Source organism: Orcinus orca, chromosome 5 (genome assembly GCF_937001465.1).
Source record: "Orcinus orca chromosome 5, mOrcOrc1.1, whole genome shotgun sequence".
Lineage (NCBI taxonomy): Eukaryota > Metazoa > Chordata > Mammalia > Artiodactyla > Delphinidae > Orcinus > Orcinus orca.
This window is the reverse complement of record NC_064563.1, coordinates 145,609,329-145,625,201: the sequence shown is the minus strand read 5'-3', so window position 1 is coordinate 145,625,201 and position 15,873 is coordinate 145,609,329. Positions and strand designations below refer to the sequence as shown.

General features: G+C 55.9%; 1 protein-coding gene across 1 annotated transcript in view; it reads right to left on the bottom strand.

Annotated features, from left to right (window-relative positions):
* UMODL1 (uromodulin like 1) overlaps positions 1–7,643 on the bottom strand; it is a 63,303-nt gene extending 55,660 nt beyond the window's left edge. The window contains exons 1-2 of the mRNA XM_033418366.2: positions 7,568–7,643; positions 3,942–4,184 (exon numbers count right to left, since the gene is read on the bottom strand). Of these exons, the coding sequence (XP_033274257.1) occupies positions 3,942–4,184; positions 7,568–7,643 (319 nt within the window). The remainder of the gene's footprint in view (positions 1–3,941; positions 4,185–7,567) is intronic.
* Between the last annotated feature and the right edge of the window lie 8,230 nt (positions 7,644–15,873).

Sequence of the window (15,873 nt, the reverse complement as noted above, 5' to 3'; positions counted from 1 at the left end):
GCTTACGGAGAGCCAGAGAGAACAGTAAATGGTTCCAACTTGGTAGAAAGTCAAAAATCCTCCTCTCCTTCCCTAACTCGACACAAACAATGACCCAGGACTGCCCAGCGCCTGGCAACCCCAGGTGAGTCACGGTTCACGAGATAAGGCGGAGATTTCTGTCTGAGTCACAGCCCAGGACTCTCTAGGGCTGGGGAATCGGATCCGCTCTGGAATAATCAGATAATAACCCTTCCTCGGAATTCTCCTTCCTCAAAGGGGCCCTGGCCATCAGCCTGGGAGAAGGGAAGTTTGGGGTAGGCTCCGGGTCCAGCGGGGTCCTGGGCTTGCCGTGCAGAAGGGCGTGCGGAAGAGATGGACCATGCGGGAACCGGGGCGTCGCAGCAGGTGGTGAGTGCCCACTGAGATGCTCAGTTCTGCTCTGAGGAATCCATCCTGACTAAATATTCCAACTTTTGTGCAGCAGTGTTCGCACCAGATGAAACTCATCGCAGCGTTATTTATAAGAACCAGAAATTGGAAACCACTAGATGCTAAGTGGTAGCAGATTGCTCAGTGCTGACCCATCCGTGTGATGCGGTGCCTTGTGGGCATTAAATCACGCTGGAGAACACGATTTATGGGCTCGGAAGAGTTCCAGATAAATTGCCAAGGGGTACAAGTGTGCTGCAAAACATCTCCAGCAGGGTGACCACCCTTCTGTAAAAGGTCTTCCCTGAATGAGACTAGAAGAAAATGTTAACCGTGGTCATTGTTGCGGGAGGGGGGTTGTTTGGGGGGGCGGGGGGAGGGCAGACTTACGGGCAATTTCCCTTTTCTTTGTTTCCAAATTTTCTACGTTGCTTGTGTATTCGTTTTTGCACTGTAAAAATACACTTAACTAAGATCATGTATGGCTTATCATGGCCTTCCCACAACTAAGATCATATATGACTTATATCATGGCCTTCCAAATGTGGGACTTAAAAAAATTGAAAAAGGCATCGAGACTGAAAAAAAAAATCATGTGTTCTCTTCTCACGTAATGCTCTTCCCTTTTTTGGGTTCTTGACTGTTGAGTGGGAAGAGAGAGAAGAAAGGAAAGCTGAGGTTTCACTGCTGCCGGGGATGAGACCGCTGAGCTGAGGTTGCCGAGACATGAGAAACCCCAGCCCCGGGCGGCCCGGAGGCGAGTGCCTTCTGCCTGCCTCTCCGCCCCAGGTGCCCAGGCTGCCACATCCGGGCTGTGGCCCCAGGCTCCTCTGTGCCAATCAACCAGTGGGTCTCAGCACATCACTTACAGGGACCTCTCACTTCTGGTTCCAGAGAGCCAAGCCGTCGTGAGGCACCTCTGCACCAGCTTTGATCCGAGGAGCCAGGCAGGTGTGGAGAAAGCTGAGCTGCTGGTGCCCATTGTGTAAATACTTCCCACCAGGCACCTTCTAGCTGCCCACGTGGTGTCCCTGAGCTCGGAGGTGGGGGAGACCGAGGCTCACTGGGGGCCTCCCAAGCTGCAGGAACAAGTGCTGCAGCCCCCCATGCCCTCCCCGGCGGTCACAGGGCAGCCCCGCAGCAGCTGCAGTGTCAAGCGGGGCCCAGGCAGCAAGCCGGGGCCTGCCCAAGCAGGTGTCCAGTGGGCCGTGTGCCTGGACGTTCCTCCTCACTGTGCCCCTCCCACGCACGCCACAGCCCCTTCCTCAAACGTCACCAACTAAATACGACAGGGCTTTAAGTCACCCGCCTCCCCAGGTCTGTGTCCCCGTCTGCTCCCGTCCCGTAGCGACCAGGAATCTCCCACTGGCTTTCACAGGCCCCTTTTCCTCTCTCTTCTCCTTCCTTCTGGGATCCTGCCTGCGTCCTCTCCACGCTGCTTCCAGAGTGACCCTTCCAAGGCACGGGGGGGACTGTGGACCCCACCCCACCCCAATTCAGCCCCCTCTGCTGGGCCTGGGGGCCTTCAGGGTGAGTCCTCCCCTTGCCCTCAGCGCCTCCCACCCTGGCCCCCCGCCAAACACCGGCCGCCCCATGACCTGCGCTTCCCCAGAGCAGATCTGCCCACGGGACTCTAGCTAGAATGTTCTGGGCCTCTCCTGCCTGGCGAGCCCCTGTTTAAAGGCGCTAACACTTTAAAAGTGGGGCTGAGTCCCACGGGAGGCTGGTTCGCTGGGAAGCAAGATGAGCTTGTGTCCCTGCTTCCCAGGAAGCCGGTGCCTCCCGCCTTCTCTCCTGGGGGGAGGGCAGCAGGCCGCACAGACAGGTGACTGCTCAGGCTGGGCGGGGCTGGGGGGCTTAGCCTTTCCTGGGGGCCCCTCTGGCCCTCTGAACCTGTGACCTCACCAGCCCCACGACAGACCGACAGCAGGTGGGGAGAGTGTGGCCTCTGCGGGGGAAGGCGGGTGGGCTAGGGTGGGGCCCCCTCTTTCTACCAGGATCTGATGCTCCAACCCAAGCGCCGTGTGCCCCAGCTGAGGCCTCCCCGACCCGGGACCCCCAGCCCCAGAAGAGCGTGCTCCCAGGGCAGGGGCAGCTCCCGCTGTGCATGGGGCCCTTGGAGGCAGGGACGGCAGACAGAGAGCCGTGGTCACCATGGGAAGGGGCTCCTCAGACCCAGCACCGCCCCTGCAAGTGTCCCTTCAGGGAACCAGCGGGAATACACAACAGGCACCCAGCCGCGGACCTGAGGCCAGCTGGCCCTTCCTGGTTTTTATTGGTGGTGGCGGCATTGGTGGCCATGGTGTCGTTTTAACACTCCCAGAAGAGGTGTGTTCCTGTGACCTGCTCAACGCTGAGCGGTCCGGTCATCTCGGGGCCTGGCCCTCTGAGCTGCATGAGTGCACATGTCAGCCACCCCGTCCTCTGCGGGCTTTGGAGGCTGAGGGAGATGCACTCAGGATAACTACAGGTCCAGCCCGTCTGCAGGGTCTGAGGGACCCAAGACTCTACATCTGCTAGCCCCTAGGGCTGGAGGGCTGGCGCCCCTGGTGTGCCGTGTCCACGTCCTAGCCTGCGGCTGTCCTGCTGCCCGGGACCCCGCGGATGGACGGGTCACGGAAGCCGCTCCCACACCCCGCGAGCTGGTGCTCTCTGCATTTCGGAGGAGGCAGCCCCATGTCTCAGGGTGCCCTATTGCCACCCTTCCCACTTCCCCTCCACCACGGGGGCGGGTGTAGGCAGGCCTCCTGCCTGTTCAGAAACTCATCTCAGCTCTGAAACTGATTCAAACGATCACCACCACCCCCCCACGTATTCACACAAGCACACGCCTGCACCCTTGACCCCGGAAGAGGCCTTCTGGAAAGTTCCCTCCGTGTCGAGAGGCTGAGCCCTGAACGCCACACAGCCCCGTCCGCCCGGCCTCAGACAAGCCTGGGACAGCCTCAGCATGGCTGGTCGCCGCCCCAAGCATCTTTGGAACCACGCAGAGGGAGTAAGAGGCCTTGGGAGCCTCTGGGCAGCTAGGGGGCCCTTTCCATCTCTTTCACAGATTGGGGCTCAGACTAGGGTCTCACAGCCTTTAGAACGACAAGGCTGGCTGCCATCACAGAAGAGATCGCAATGCTGTTCTCAAACTCAGCTGCCTGTTAGAATGGCTGGGGGAGCTTTAAGAAATATCCCTGGGCCCCCAGGCTACGCCCCAGACTGAATCCATCAGAGTGTCTGAAGGGGGACCAGGCGTCATCGTTATTAAAGCTGCCCCGGGGACTTCGGTGTGCAGCCAGGTCTGAGAGCCACCACCCAAAACAGAGGCTCCCAGAGGGGGGCTTGGGCCGGTAGCATCACCATCACCTGGGAACTCGAACTTCACCCCTGCCCCCCTGGGCCTGAAATCCGGGGTGAGGCCAGTGCTTAGACTGGCCCTGTGGATGACCCTGTGGCACACCTGAGGCTGAGGACCCGTGTTCTAGTCAGTTCAGGGCCAGGGGGCGTGAACAGTGACTATCCCAGGACGGGGCAGGACTCACGCAGGACGCAGTAGAGGCCCAGCTGCTCATAGCCTTCGCAGCAGTCGGTCACGTTCCTCCGCTTAGGAACCTCCACCACCAGGTACTGGGTCCGGTAGACGGTCTTGGGGCAGCGCCGCCAGGGGACCCACCAGCCGCAGGGAACGTAGGTCAGGCGGGATGTGTGCACTGCCTCCACGCTCTGGACGTGCTGGCTCACGCTGTAGTTGCACAGCTGGTAGCTCAGCAGCGAGAGGCCTTTTTCTACGAGGGAGGGAGGAGGATGGAGAAACAAGAGAAAATGCCAGAATCAAACCAATGTGAGGGGTTCTCTGCAAATCCTCTGCTTCTGCAAGAGCAGGTGAAAAAGACACCCGCACACGGCGGACCCCTTGGGATCTGCCCACCAGCCCGTATCCGAGAAGGTGATGCAGTAGCATAGACGCAAGGGAGGCAGCATGACACCTGCTGGCTGAGCAACCCTCCCCCACAGAGCAGGAGATGCCACCCCAGCCCGACCCCGGCTCCCCGCACCCAGGGGCCTGACGGTACACATAAGGGGACACAGAGAAACCAAGCTCCTGGGGCTCTTGTCCTGGGCTCTGCTGCGTGTTCTCTGACTCTGCGGGCTGGAGAGCCCTGCGCACACCTCATATCTCCGCAACAAGGGCTGTCACGTGCGACGTGAATACACAGCGGTTCCCTCAGTGAATACATAGTAAAGGCCCACTAAGTGCTGGGCACGATGGCAGTGACACCATTTTTTTGGAATGAGGTGAAAGATAAACACACAAGTCAAATACATGTGAGAAGTTCATAGATGGTAAAGTTCAGTCCAACGGTTGCTGTGGTCAGCGGGAGTGAGGACACAGTGCCCGAGGTGGGACATCCAGCTGGCCTTTTCAGGCCCTAGGTGTCTCTCACCTGGAGCCTGGTTCCTGGGCACAGATGTCCATGGCCTTTATCAGAATTGTCACTTGGTTCTCGAGACCCCATATCACCTACTACCTTCATCAGCCGCAGACCCCTGTGTCGCGGACCACCTGCCACTGCGTGTCCCATCTGCCCGGGGAGCCTCTGTTGCCTCATAGAGCAGGGACCGTGTGAGGGCTGAAATATGTCCCATCCCAAATTCATAAGTTGAAGTTCTAAACCTCAGTACCACAGAATGTGACTGTACTCGGAAAAAGGGTTTTTGCAGACATAATTGGTTAAGATGAGGTGATATTGGTGTAGGGTGGCCCCTGATCCAGTACGACTGGCATCCTTATGAGAGGGAGAATTTGGACACAGAGGCAGGAATGCACACAGGGAGATGCAATAGGAGATGAAGGCGTAGGTCAGGTGATGCAGCTACAAGCCAGGGGTCCCTAAAATTGGCAGCAACACAAACCATCAGAAGCTGCGGAGAGGTGTGTCGGGGACAGATTCTCCCTCCCAGCCTCAGGAGGAACCAACCCTGCCAACACCTTGACCTTGAACCTCTGGCCTCCAGACTGTGAAGAAATAAATCTCTACCACTAAGCCCCCCAGTCTGTGGGGCTTTGCTGAGGCAGCCCCAGGGATCTGACAGGAGGGCCGTGGGGTGCCTCCCACGTCTGCGGCCAGCGTGGGACTTGCTGCGTTCCTGGGCTGTCAGTGAAGGATGAATGAATGCTTTGAATGTAATTCACGTTTTCAGATACTCAAGCTTTGAGCTCTAAGCTTTAGGAGACTGTACAGCCGCTGGGTAGGGGCTCCATGTTGCAGTGTAAACCCTTCAGTGAGAAGGTGGATTTCTGGGGCGAAACTCAGAGGGGGCAGGAGAAATCATCTTCATCCCCATCCCCAGGACAGCACCCCTGAAGAGTTCCACCTTTGGCCTCAGGGTCGCCCACAAGCATGCAGAAAGCGAGACTTGGGGGCCGGTGACCCCCAGGAAGAAATGGGGCCAAGCCAGCCCTCACGCCCAGGCTGCTGGGAGAGCCTGCAGCCTTACTCTGGGCAGAATCGGGTGCCGAAGCTCACTGCCCCAGAGCAAGCCCACTCCCAAGCCATGTGGTGGCCTCCCCTGGGGTGGCAGGGCCTCTGGGAGTAGACCCGACCTGTATTCACCAAAGGGCGGGTCCCAGGAAGCTTTGGGAGGGAGTAAGAGGCCCTTGGCTGGGTGGGGTAGGGCAGGAGAAGGCGGCTTCCGAAGCCAGAGCTTAGAGGTGACTGGGATGAGGGGCTGGAGAAGACGCCACAGTGAAACGCGGTCACTAGTTGAGCGATGGCGCCTTGCATGTGTTCGCGAGAACACGCACACGTGTGCGCACGTGCACGCGCACACACTCCTCCTTCCAAGTGAAACTGCACTGGATCTCCATGTTTTGTTTTTCCCATTCTGTGAGAGGCCACCAAGGCCTCCCCAGGCCTGGCTTCTTGGCCAAGCTCGCAGTAGAAACCGCTTAGCAGATCCTGCTGCTCGACAAATCCTTTCAGGAGCACAGGAGGCAGGGGCCCTGGGTTCTAATTCCAGAGGTAGAAAATCTTAATGCTCTGGGGGGTTCTGGGGTCAGGACTGCAGTCACACCAGCTTCACTGGTACCAGCCGTGTGATTCTAAGCACGTTTCCTGCCCTCTCAGTGCCCCAGCCTTGTCATTTGTAGAATCATAGCTGTGCCTGAGGTTGTAGGAGAATTAAATGAAATCATGCCTGTACCGGAGCATGTGGTACCTGGGAGCAAACAGACGTGCAGCCCTGACGGACCACCTAGCGCTCCTGCTGGGGTCCTCCCGCACATGAAATGCGTCCTAAGGCCTCCTCTGGCTTCCAGACATTCCCATTCGTTCTGCCACTGAGCTGTATGGTTTGCATAGTAGTCATTCCAAAGGAAATATCAAGTTGGTTTTTTTTTAATCACAATTCATTAGAAAAAAAATCACAGAATCCTGCCCATGGGTGAAAAATGTTTAAATTAGTATAAAACTGAAGTCGATGGTAGAAACAGAGTGGCTCTGTTTGAATTCCCAACGGAATAAGATGGATTTCTATAGGAAAATGATGTAAAAGGTTTGCAATCTCAATTCTCTGAAATCTGGGGTTTCAGAAATCCAACGTGTTTTTAGCAGCTGACACGTGTCTCTCAAGGGCCTTGGACATGTGCTTGGTCCCTCACGTCCCCGTGGGCCACTTGCATCCCCACTTGCTGAGGAAACGGGGCTGGCAGAGCCCAAGGTGAGCGGGAAGCCCCACTTCATGATCCCCGCTCTCTGGCGGGCAAAGGAGGTCTGAGCCAGGGTCAAAGGCAGGGGTAGCCCTGGTGGAAACCTTGCCCTCGGCCGGCTTTGTGGCCCTGGCCACTCTGGGTCTCCCTCTCCTTATCTGTAAGTTGAAGACAAACGGGCTGTGCTTCCAGAGGGTTCGATTCTGACTCTCCAGGAATGTGTTACTCTCAGCGTGGCCAGTGGGCCTGTAACATCTGTACCCCAGGCAGAAATGCAGAGTTCCGGGCCCCTCCCAGACCCACTGACTCAGAGTCCACACTTGAACCCCACCAAGCCCCAGGTGATTCGGAAGCATCTCTGCCTGCCCAGCTCTCGGCAGGGCTGCCGTCTTCAAGGGACCCACTCCCAGGGAGCCCATCACCCCTCCGCCATCCCCGCACAGAGCCCGGACCCCTCACCTGTGAAGCCACTGGCCTGGCTCGGGCCCACGGCGGTGACCAGAGCCAGCAGCACCGGCACAAGGGTCCTGAGCATGGTCGGGCGGTGGCAGTGGCTCTGGCCTCTCCCGAGCGGCAGCACAAAGGGGCCTGGGCCGCCTGGACCCAGAGAAAGGGCCCTTCCCTTCCCTGTGCCGCCGACAGTGGCAGTGGCTTCAGAGGATGCGCTCGCCGGGAGCGTTCCCTTATGCCTGCTCGTTAACACCCACCACGGCCGCAGCAGTGTCCCTCGGGGCACCTGCGTGTCACAGCCCATTCTCCCTCCAGGCAGATGGCATCTTTCAGGAAAGGTGAGTACCCAACTGCCAGGCTGCATCTCTGGGTCCCATCTCGTTGTTACGCAGAAAACACATTTCAGACCCGAATCTGACTCCCTCCATCAAGTCCAAAGTATTCTCTTACCTTATCGTCCCAAACTGGCAGCAGAAAACACCAGCAAATCAAAGTGGTGCATCAGATTCAGAAAAGCATCCTTCACACAATTGGACGAAACAGATCAAAAGCCGTAAAAACGTTCCTATGACCCAGTGATCCCTTCCCGAGGCTTGCTCTGAGGGCCATGAAGCTGCAGTCTCAGATGTTTATTACTTGCTAGAATTTAAACCGGCAAAGCGTGGAAGTGAGCCTTTGGGGGAGGAGGGAGAGTAAGTTCTTATAGAGCATCTGGATGTGGCATCACCCAGATGTGCTCCCCATGAAGACGTTTAGCGGCGTGGAAACGGCACCTCATCATGTGAAATCAGAACAGCACCTCATACAGCTCTGTCCCCAAAAGACAACAACTCTATGATTCTGTAAAATTGGGCCCAACCCAGAAAGGACCAGAGGACTACACCACGGTGAGGGATGACAGAATGATAGCTGATTATGTTTTATTTCCATAACCATCGTGTGTTGTGTGAACTGGGTTTTTAAATTTCGTATCAAATACTTCCTATTTGGGCTTCCCTGGTGGCGCAGTGGTTAAGAGTCCGCCTGCTGATACAGGGGACACGGGTTCGTGCCCCAGTCCGGGAAGATCCCACGTGCCGCGGAGCGGCTGGGCCTGTGAGCCATGGCCGCTGAGCCTGCGCGTCCGGAGCCTGTGCTCCGCAACGGGAGAGGCCACAACAGTGAGAGGCCCGCGAACCGCAAAAAAAAAAAAAAAAAAAAAAAACTTCCTAGTTGATGACACGTCCTTATTCCTCCGTTGGGCTGTCTTTCATTGCTTGGTACAATTTTTAACATTAGACTAGGCACAATTATTAACATTAGATGAAGGTCTCATTAGTTCTACTGAGAAAACTTTCAAGCAGGGTAACAGAGATCCACCTTGGCTACATGTTTCAGAAGGATAATTCCCTTGTGTTCAAAATAAAAAAACAGCTCTGCCAGAAGGGCCCTTCTAGCCTAACTCCCAAAGGACATCAGTACGGCTTTTATTCTCGGGAGATTAATTTCTGAGATGATTAACTGCTGCATTTGCCTGGTTAATGACTAGATCACAGATGCCAGGACAAGAAGACAAAAAAAGGAGCTGGAAATAATCACGCGGCTAAGGGGCTTAATGCAAGTCTCCTGGGAGACAGCACCCTTTATAGAATAACAGTACTACAGGATTGACTCATAAACTCTGCTGCTGTAAAGGAGGTTAAAAAAAAAGTGTCAATAAGAAAAGAAGACATGTTAAAGCTATAATATTCAAAAAAATAAACTTTAACTAGCTCTAACAGAATAAATCAGAAAAGTATTATAATTAAGGGAAATATGAACATTTAAAATGGGAGATGCATCTGTATTACAGTATGCTGTCATCTCTTAGAGCTTTTGCTACGATAGCATATGAGCACTTCTATAAAATATGAAGGTGGAATCAAAGATAATGTTATATTTTAAAGCTCAAATTGGCCCTGTGCATGCACCATTTTTTCTCATCTTCAGAATCACCCTGCAAAGTAGGTCCCTTATCCCCGTTGTACAGATAAAGAAACAGAGGGTCTGAGGGACCACACAGCCCATGAGTGGGGTTCAGCCCCGAAGCACACATCCTTCACAGTCCACTCCACTCCCTGTCAGGCCACAGCTCCAAGAGAGGGGAGCAAAGTCAAGACATTTCACCAGCTGGGCGCTTCCTGCTGTTTGGAAAGTGTCCATAAAATGTTGTCACATCATGCTTTCTCTTTATATCGAAACTCACATGAATTAAAAAAATAAACCCTCAAAATTGGCAGCCTATTCCTAGCTCTGTCCTCTCTCACCCTCCCGTTCATATCCTACGGGCATAGAAAGGGTAAGCCTGCGGGTTGTTTCTAGTTCATCCACAGAGAGGTGTTTCCCTCCAGCGTATTTTTTCTGCATGACGGCCACAGGGATTTTCCACATTTGACTTTTCCATGCAAATGCTTTGAGGAGAAATAACCGTCCACTCTAACCAGCGGGGAGAAGGATGTCCCTTCAGGATGTCATGTCTGGGTGTGTCTGGTCACGGGTCCATCCAGCAAAGAGCCCCCAGGTCCCTCTTTTGGGGCAGAAAATCCAGCATCTTGCCTACACCGTGTCCGAGACCTGGGGAACTGGGGGAAGCCAGCAGTGTGCCGGGCTAAACCTAAAGGTACACACACACTCATTGACACTCACAAACTCACACTGATGTGTGCAGACACATTCACACTCACACTTATATGTATACACACACTCACACATGGCTGCAGTCATATGTGCACACTCACACACTCACTCACCTATGCACAATCGCTCACACACATCTACACTCTCACACGCACACGTGAATGTATCTGTGAACTCACACCTGTGTGTAGACAGACTCACAACACTTGCAGGCTTGTGCAATCAGATGCTCACATGTGCATGTGTACGTACAGACACACACCTTTGCACGCTCACACACACGCACAAACATGCAGGATGAGGTTGAGCTCCCCGACCCTGGAACCGGTGTCTCCACGGACCCGCCCTATGCTCCCTGCCGTTGGTGACAGAGTCTGGGCCAAACTCTGCCCACTTCCTCCTCTGGAAGAGGACGAGATTGAACTAGGTGACCTCCAAAGGGCCTTTCTCATCTCTGGTTCTGAGTTCTGTGGTCCTATGAACAGTGGTTCAACAGACTCCACTACAAAATCACATCTGTCGTTACCCTGCAGGCCAAGATGTACACGTGCGCAGCGCCATCCTGGGATGTGGCATTGTGTCCCAAGGGACAGACGTGCAGGGCCATTGAGGGGCTCCAGATATTGTCTGGCCAGGGACGGTGTGGGCAGCCTTGCTCACAGCCTGCTGCCTGGAATCCTGTTCCCTGCGCAGCCCTGGCGACCACCATCCAAGAGGGGCGGGCAGGAGGGGCCGTGCGGGGCCTGCCTTACCTGGCCCGGGGTGGGGGGCAGGGGAGGATGCACAGAAGAGGCTTGGGTGGCAGAGGTGTGGGGATGGAGGCGAGAACTGCCGTGGGGCACAGGGGAGCTGGGGGGCTCTGGACGGGGACAGCGTGGAGTCTGGAGACTGCTCTGCTAGTTGCCGGTTGGTGAGGCCATACTGGAGGTGGGGAGGTGCCCCTGTCTCTAAGGGGGTATTTCCAGGGACACTAGCCATGATGGATGAAGTTATAAAAACGCTGTATTTGGAAGACACCCTAGGCAATCGGGCCCAGCTTCTGACCCAGTCCAGGTTGCCCTCTGTCACACCGATTACCTAAAGCCATGTTTCCCGGGGCGCGGTGAGGACCACCCACATCCAAATACTGCGGACGGGCTTAACGGAAGTGCAGGAGCCTGCTAGCCTCGCCCCAAACTTCTCAGGCTGTTCGGGGTGGGTCCCCAGGGGCTCAGGTCCCTCAGGGGCACACAAAAGCTTGAGCACGTTCTGCTCCCGCCGGCTGCCTCTAAATGGACATCCAGCTTTAACTGCAGCACCTGGAGGCAGGTGTGCTACACCCTCTGATTTGGGCAAAGTCATCACTGAGGCGGAGGGAAGGAGTAAGCAAGTGGCAGGTGGGGTGACGTCCCCGGTGGCTGCCTCACTGCCCCTCCTCAGAGGGGTCAATTCCGGTGGCTTTCACCCCTGCCTGCCCTAGGGATGGAGTAACACACCGTCCTGGTTTGCCGGGGTTAAGGTACTTCTCAGGATGTGGGACTTTCACTGCGAACTCCAGGAAAGTCCCATGAAAGCCACGATAAGTTTGTCAACTACTGGGAATCTCATTAAGAAATACCAGTCCCCACCCTAGCTGAGGAAAGAGCTTAGGACCTCTGGGGGAGGGGCAGGACCCTCTTTCTTTAAGGCACCTGATGTGGGGCGGGGGGCGTTCAAGGGGCAGCAAGCTGGACAACCTCTTGTCCGGTCCAGATCCAGCATGGTTTGCCAACGAGGAAACGGAAGTGAGATGCCCTTGGACAAGGTGACCGCATGTAATGGGCTGAATGGTATGTCAAAAGATATGTCCAAGTCCTAAACCCCGGTCCCGTGAATCTGAATTTATTTGGAAATAGAGTCTTTGCAGATGTAACCAAGACAGAGACTGGAGTGATGCGTCCACAAGCTGAGGGACGCCAAGCGTTGGCGGCTACACCAGAAACTGGAAGAGACGAGGAAGGAGTCTCCGTCTGAGCCTTCAGAAGGAACCATGCCGCTGACACCTTGGTTTCAGACAACTGGCCTCCAGGACTGTGAGAAAATAATGTTCAGTTGCTGTAGGGCGCCCCAGTCCCCCCAGGCCACTCACACACCAGCGGCGTAGCCTCACCCACCTTTCCTGTGAACCCCCAGCTGGCACTCTTCCCTCCGCCCCCTGCCCTCTGCCCACCTCCCCTCTTATTCACCCCCACGAGCCCCACCCCTCTTCCAGCAGAGTTTATTTGCGGTGAACAATGAGAGACATTTGATACACGTGGGGTCTGTGAGCGACAGGTACATTCATTCTTTCAGGAAGTGTAGGCATCAACCTAAAATAACACAGCCGGGTTCTGTGCCTTCCAGGCATGGGGGCTTTCTGCAGCTTCCGGAAATGTCTCCAGAGGTGACTGTTAAGTCTCATCGCTGGGCATTTCCCGCTGACAGCCCAGCCCGCTGTCGCGCTCTGCCAGCCGCGATCAAATGGGTCTATAACGCCTTCATCCCACTAGGAAAGCACCTTTTCCATCCTCTGGTGCAAGGGAGCTGTGCGCGGGCTTGGGCTGTATTGTCTCAGCCACATCTGGTGCTTCCCCTGCAGAGACGACTCACTAGCGGCCCACACTTTGTTGTCCACACCCGGCACTGGCCCTGCCTGGTTTCTTTGCAAACCTTCCCTCACTTTCACTTGGAAATTCTCTCACATTGCCTGTTTCTCGTACTGCCTACAGTGAGTGGTTTTCAGAGAGTGCTGTTTTCGTCCTGAGGCCTTTATCCTGCTGGATGGTCCTAGTATTCAGCACCGAGGCCTTAGCAGAGCTGCGTCAGAACACCCAGCCCCCAGCATCAGGGCATCCGGGGCCCCAGCCCAGACCTAGCCCTCTCTGCCTCTCTGCCTGTCATGGCCTCAGCCGGTAGTACAAGACAACATTTCTCTTTGTGCTTCACAAGGAAAAGGGAGATTCGTCCTGAAAAAACTGCATGTTGTGGACTAAATGTTTGTCTCCTCAAAATTCACAGGTTGAAGCCCACTGTGGCTCTATCTGAAGGAAGGAAGTATATAACTAAGGTTAAATGAGGTCGAAAGGATGGGGCCCTGATCTGATAGGGTTAGCACCGTTATCAGAGGAGACCCCAGAGCCCTCTTCCTCTCTCTCTTTCTGCCACGCGAGGACACAGCGAGAGGGGAGCAGTCTCCAAGCTAAGAAGAGCCCGCACCAGACACCTCCCCTGCTGGACCCTGCTGGCGGACTGCCGGCCTCCAGGACTGTGAGAAAGTAAACGTCTGTTGTTTAAGTCATGCAGTCTGTGGTCCTAGCTAAGTGCATCGAGAAGCTAGCAGCAGTGTTGTTGACGGCAGCCGCCCAGCACTATGGGTCTTGCTGGTTTTCTGAGACGAGGTCAGAGATGAGCTCTGAGCCTCTTGGGGGAAGAGAAAGCCCCCAAGATCACAGTCTGGGGGGCCTCAAGAGGCACCCTGGGTGGGATTTTGCCTGCAGACAAGTGGAAACAAGAGAACACGAGAAGGGGTTGCCTGGCGTCCGAGGGAGCAAGGTGGGTCCACATCACAACAAGAGCCAGCCGTTTCCAAGGTGACACAGGAAGCTGCTGGGGACAAGTGCGGGGCCAGAGCCCAGGAGAAAGCGTCGTTGCAGGTCTTGCTCCTGTGGGCACGTCCAGCCCTGACGGTTTGATTCTGAAACAGCTCCAAGGAGGGGTAGGAAACAGGAAGTGAGAAAGGAGGAGGGGAGGCTTTGATACTGAGAGTTCACATTTGAGAAGTATCAAACATACAAGAAAGAAGAGGAAGAGAGAGAGAGCTTGCCTGCACAAATCAGGCTCCTCTGGGATGTCCGTCCTTTTCATCCGCAAGCTGTTTACAATCAGCTCTCTGCCTGTCCATCCATTCATTCATTCCACACACGTCCCCGTGGTGCCTTCCAGGGCCACCTGGGGACTCAGCAGTGGACAGGGCTGACCCAGACCCAGAAAGCCCTCAAGTCTGCTGTGGGTTAAATCATGTCCCCAAAAAAGATATGTTCAAGCCCTACCCCCAGTACGTGGGAAAAGAGGTCTTTGCAGTTGTAATTTAGTTATGATGAGGTTATCCTGGCTTAGGGTGGACCCGAAATCCAATCTGCTCGCTGTCTTCCGAGGAGGGAAATTTGGATACTCACAGAGGCCGTGTGATGACGGAGACCGAGGGTGGGGGCAGCTGCAGGTCAAGGGACACTGGGGACCGCCGGCCACCGCAGAAGGGGACCCAGCCCTGCCGACTCCTCGATTCTGGACTTCCGGCTCCTGGGCTGAGAGAGAACAAATTTCTGTTGCTTTAAGCCCCCCAGTTTGTGGTGCCTTGTTACGGTGGCCCTAGATATCCCACAAAATACAGTGGAGAAGTCTGACATTAAATATAATTTCACAATTAATTATGTCCTGACAACGGGGCCCGTGGAGAAAGCTGAGACCGGGAGGTTGAGGACTGGCTGCAGAGGCTCTGGGGCCGGGAGCTAGGTTCCTCCAAGGAACTGGTGGAGGGGAGGGCCCCGGGGCTCAGAGAGGCCAGATGCAGCCCCAGCCCGTCATATCATGCCATCTTTCAGGCCACAGCCCAGGACAGCGTGGCATCCGAGGGCCGTGCCTCTCTTGAAGTGGGTATTGAGGCAGAGTGCCAGGGAAAGCATCCCGGTGTCACGTCCACCTGGGAGCAAGGTGCTGACCTCCACGGAGTATGTGACAGGGCCTCGGTGTCACTCAGGGCCAAGTCACAGGAGGTCGACGTCAGTTTCGGCAGGAGGTATGTGGGTCAGATAATGAGGGCTGTTAAGCCCTGGAATGCCGAATCTAGAGCACTGTGACAAGGAAACGCTCGCGCCGGTGAACCTGCAGAGGCAGCTGGGGCTCCAGCACCACACCCCGTGCACCCCACCAGGGTCGCACCCAGGAGCACCCCCTGCACGCCTCCAGCCTCTGCGTCTGAGATTACAGCCACAGGGCAAGGCTCCCTTCACGAGGGGGTGGCTTCAGCTGGGGGTGAACAGGCACTCAGCTCTGAGGAGCATGATACAGAGCGAGAGGGACCCACCGGCCGCCAGGGAGGAAGAGCTTGCCCTGGGCTTTCGGGCCCCACGGGTCTGGCTCCATCTCTCCGTCACCACTACTTTCTGAACAGCCTTGGAAGGCACAGAGACAATGCACCTCCTCACGGGTGGCCCTATGAGCTAGAGACCCTAGTATGTGACCAACGTTTCATCAAGGCTCTTGTCCCTGCTAGCCCCTCGTGAAGGTGGAAAACAGGGATGACCTTGAGATGACCTTGGGCAGGAAAGTGCAGTGCAATGTCAGCTGCAGTCACGTCTATGCGTGAGACCCACTGGACACATAGACTCCTTGCCACTGGTGGTCTGGGGACAGTCTGGGGACAGACAGGCAGGCAGTGAAGGCCTGGCCTGGAGGTGGACCCGATGGGAGTTGGCTGTGCTGGGGAAGCTGCCCCCACTAGTGGTGCAGGTGTGGGTACTCAGCCTGGCGACGTCAGTAGCCGGTCAGGGTTAGGGCAAGCAGGTGACACTGTGGCAGCCAGGACAGCATGGATCATGGGCACACGGGTGCCGCAGACAGGGAGCCAGGGCAGGGGTCAGCTGGCCGGCCTCGGGAAGGTCCAC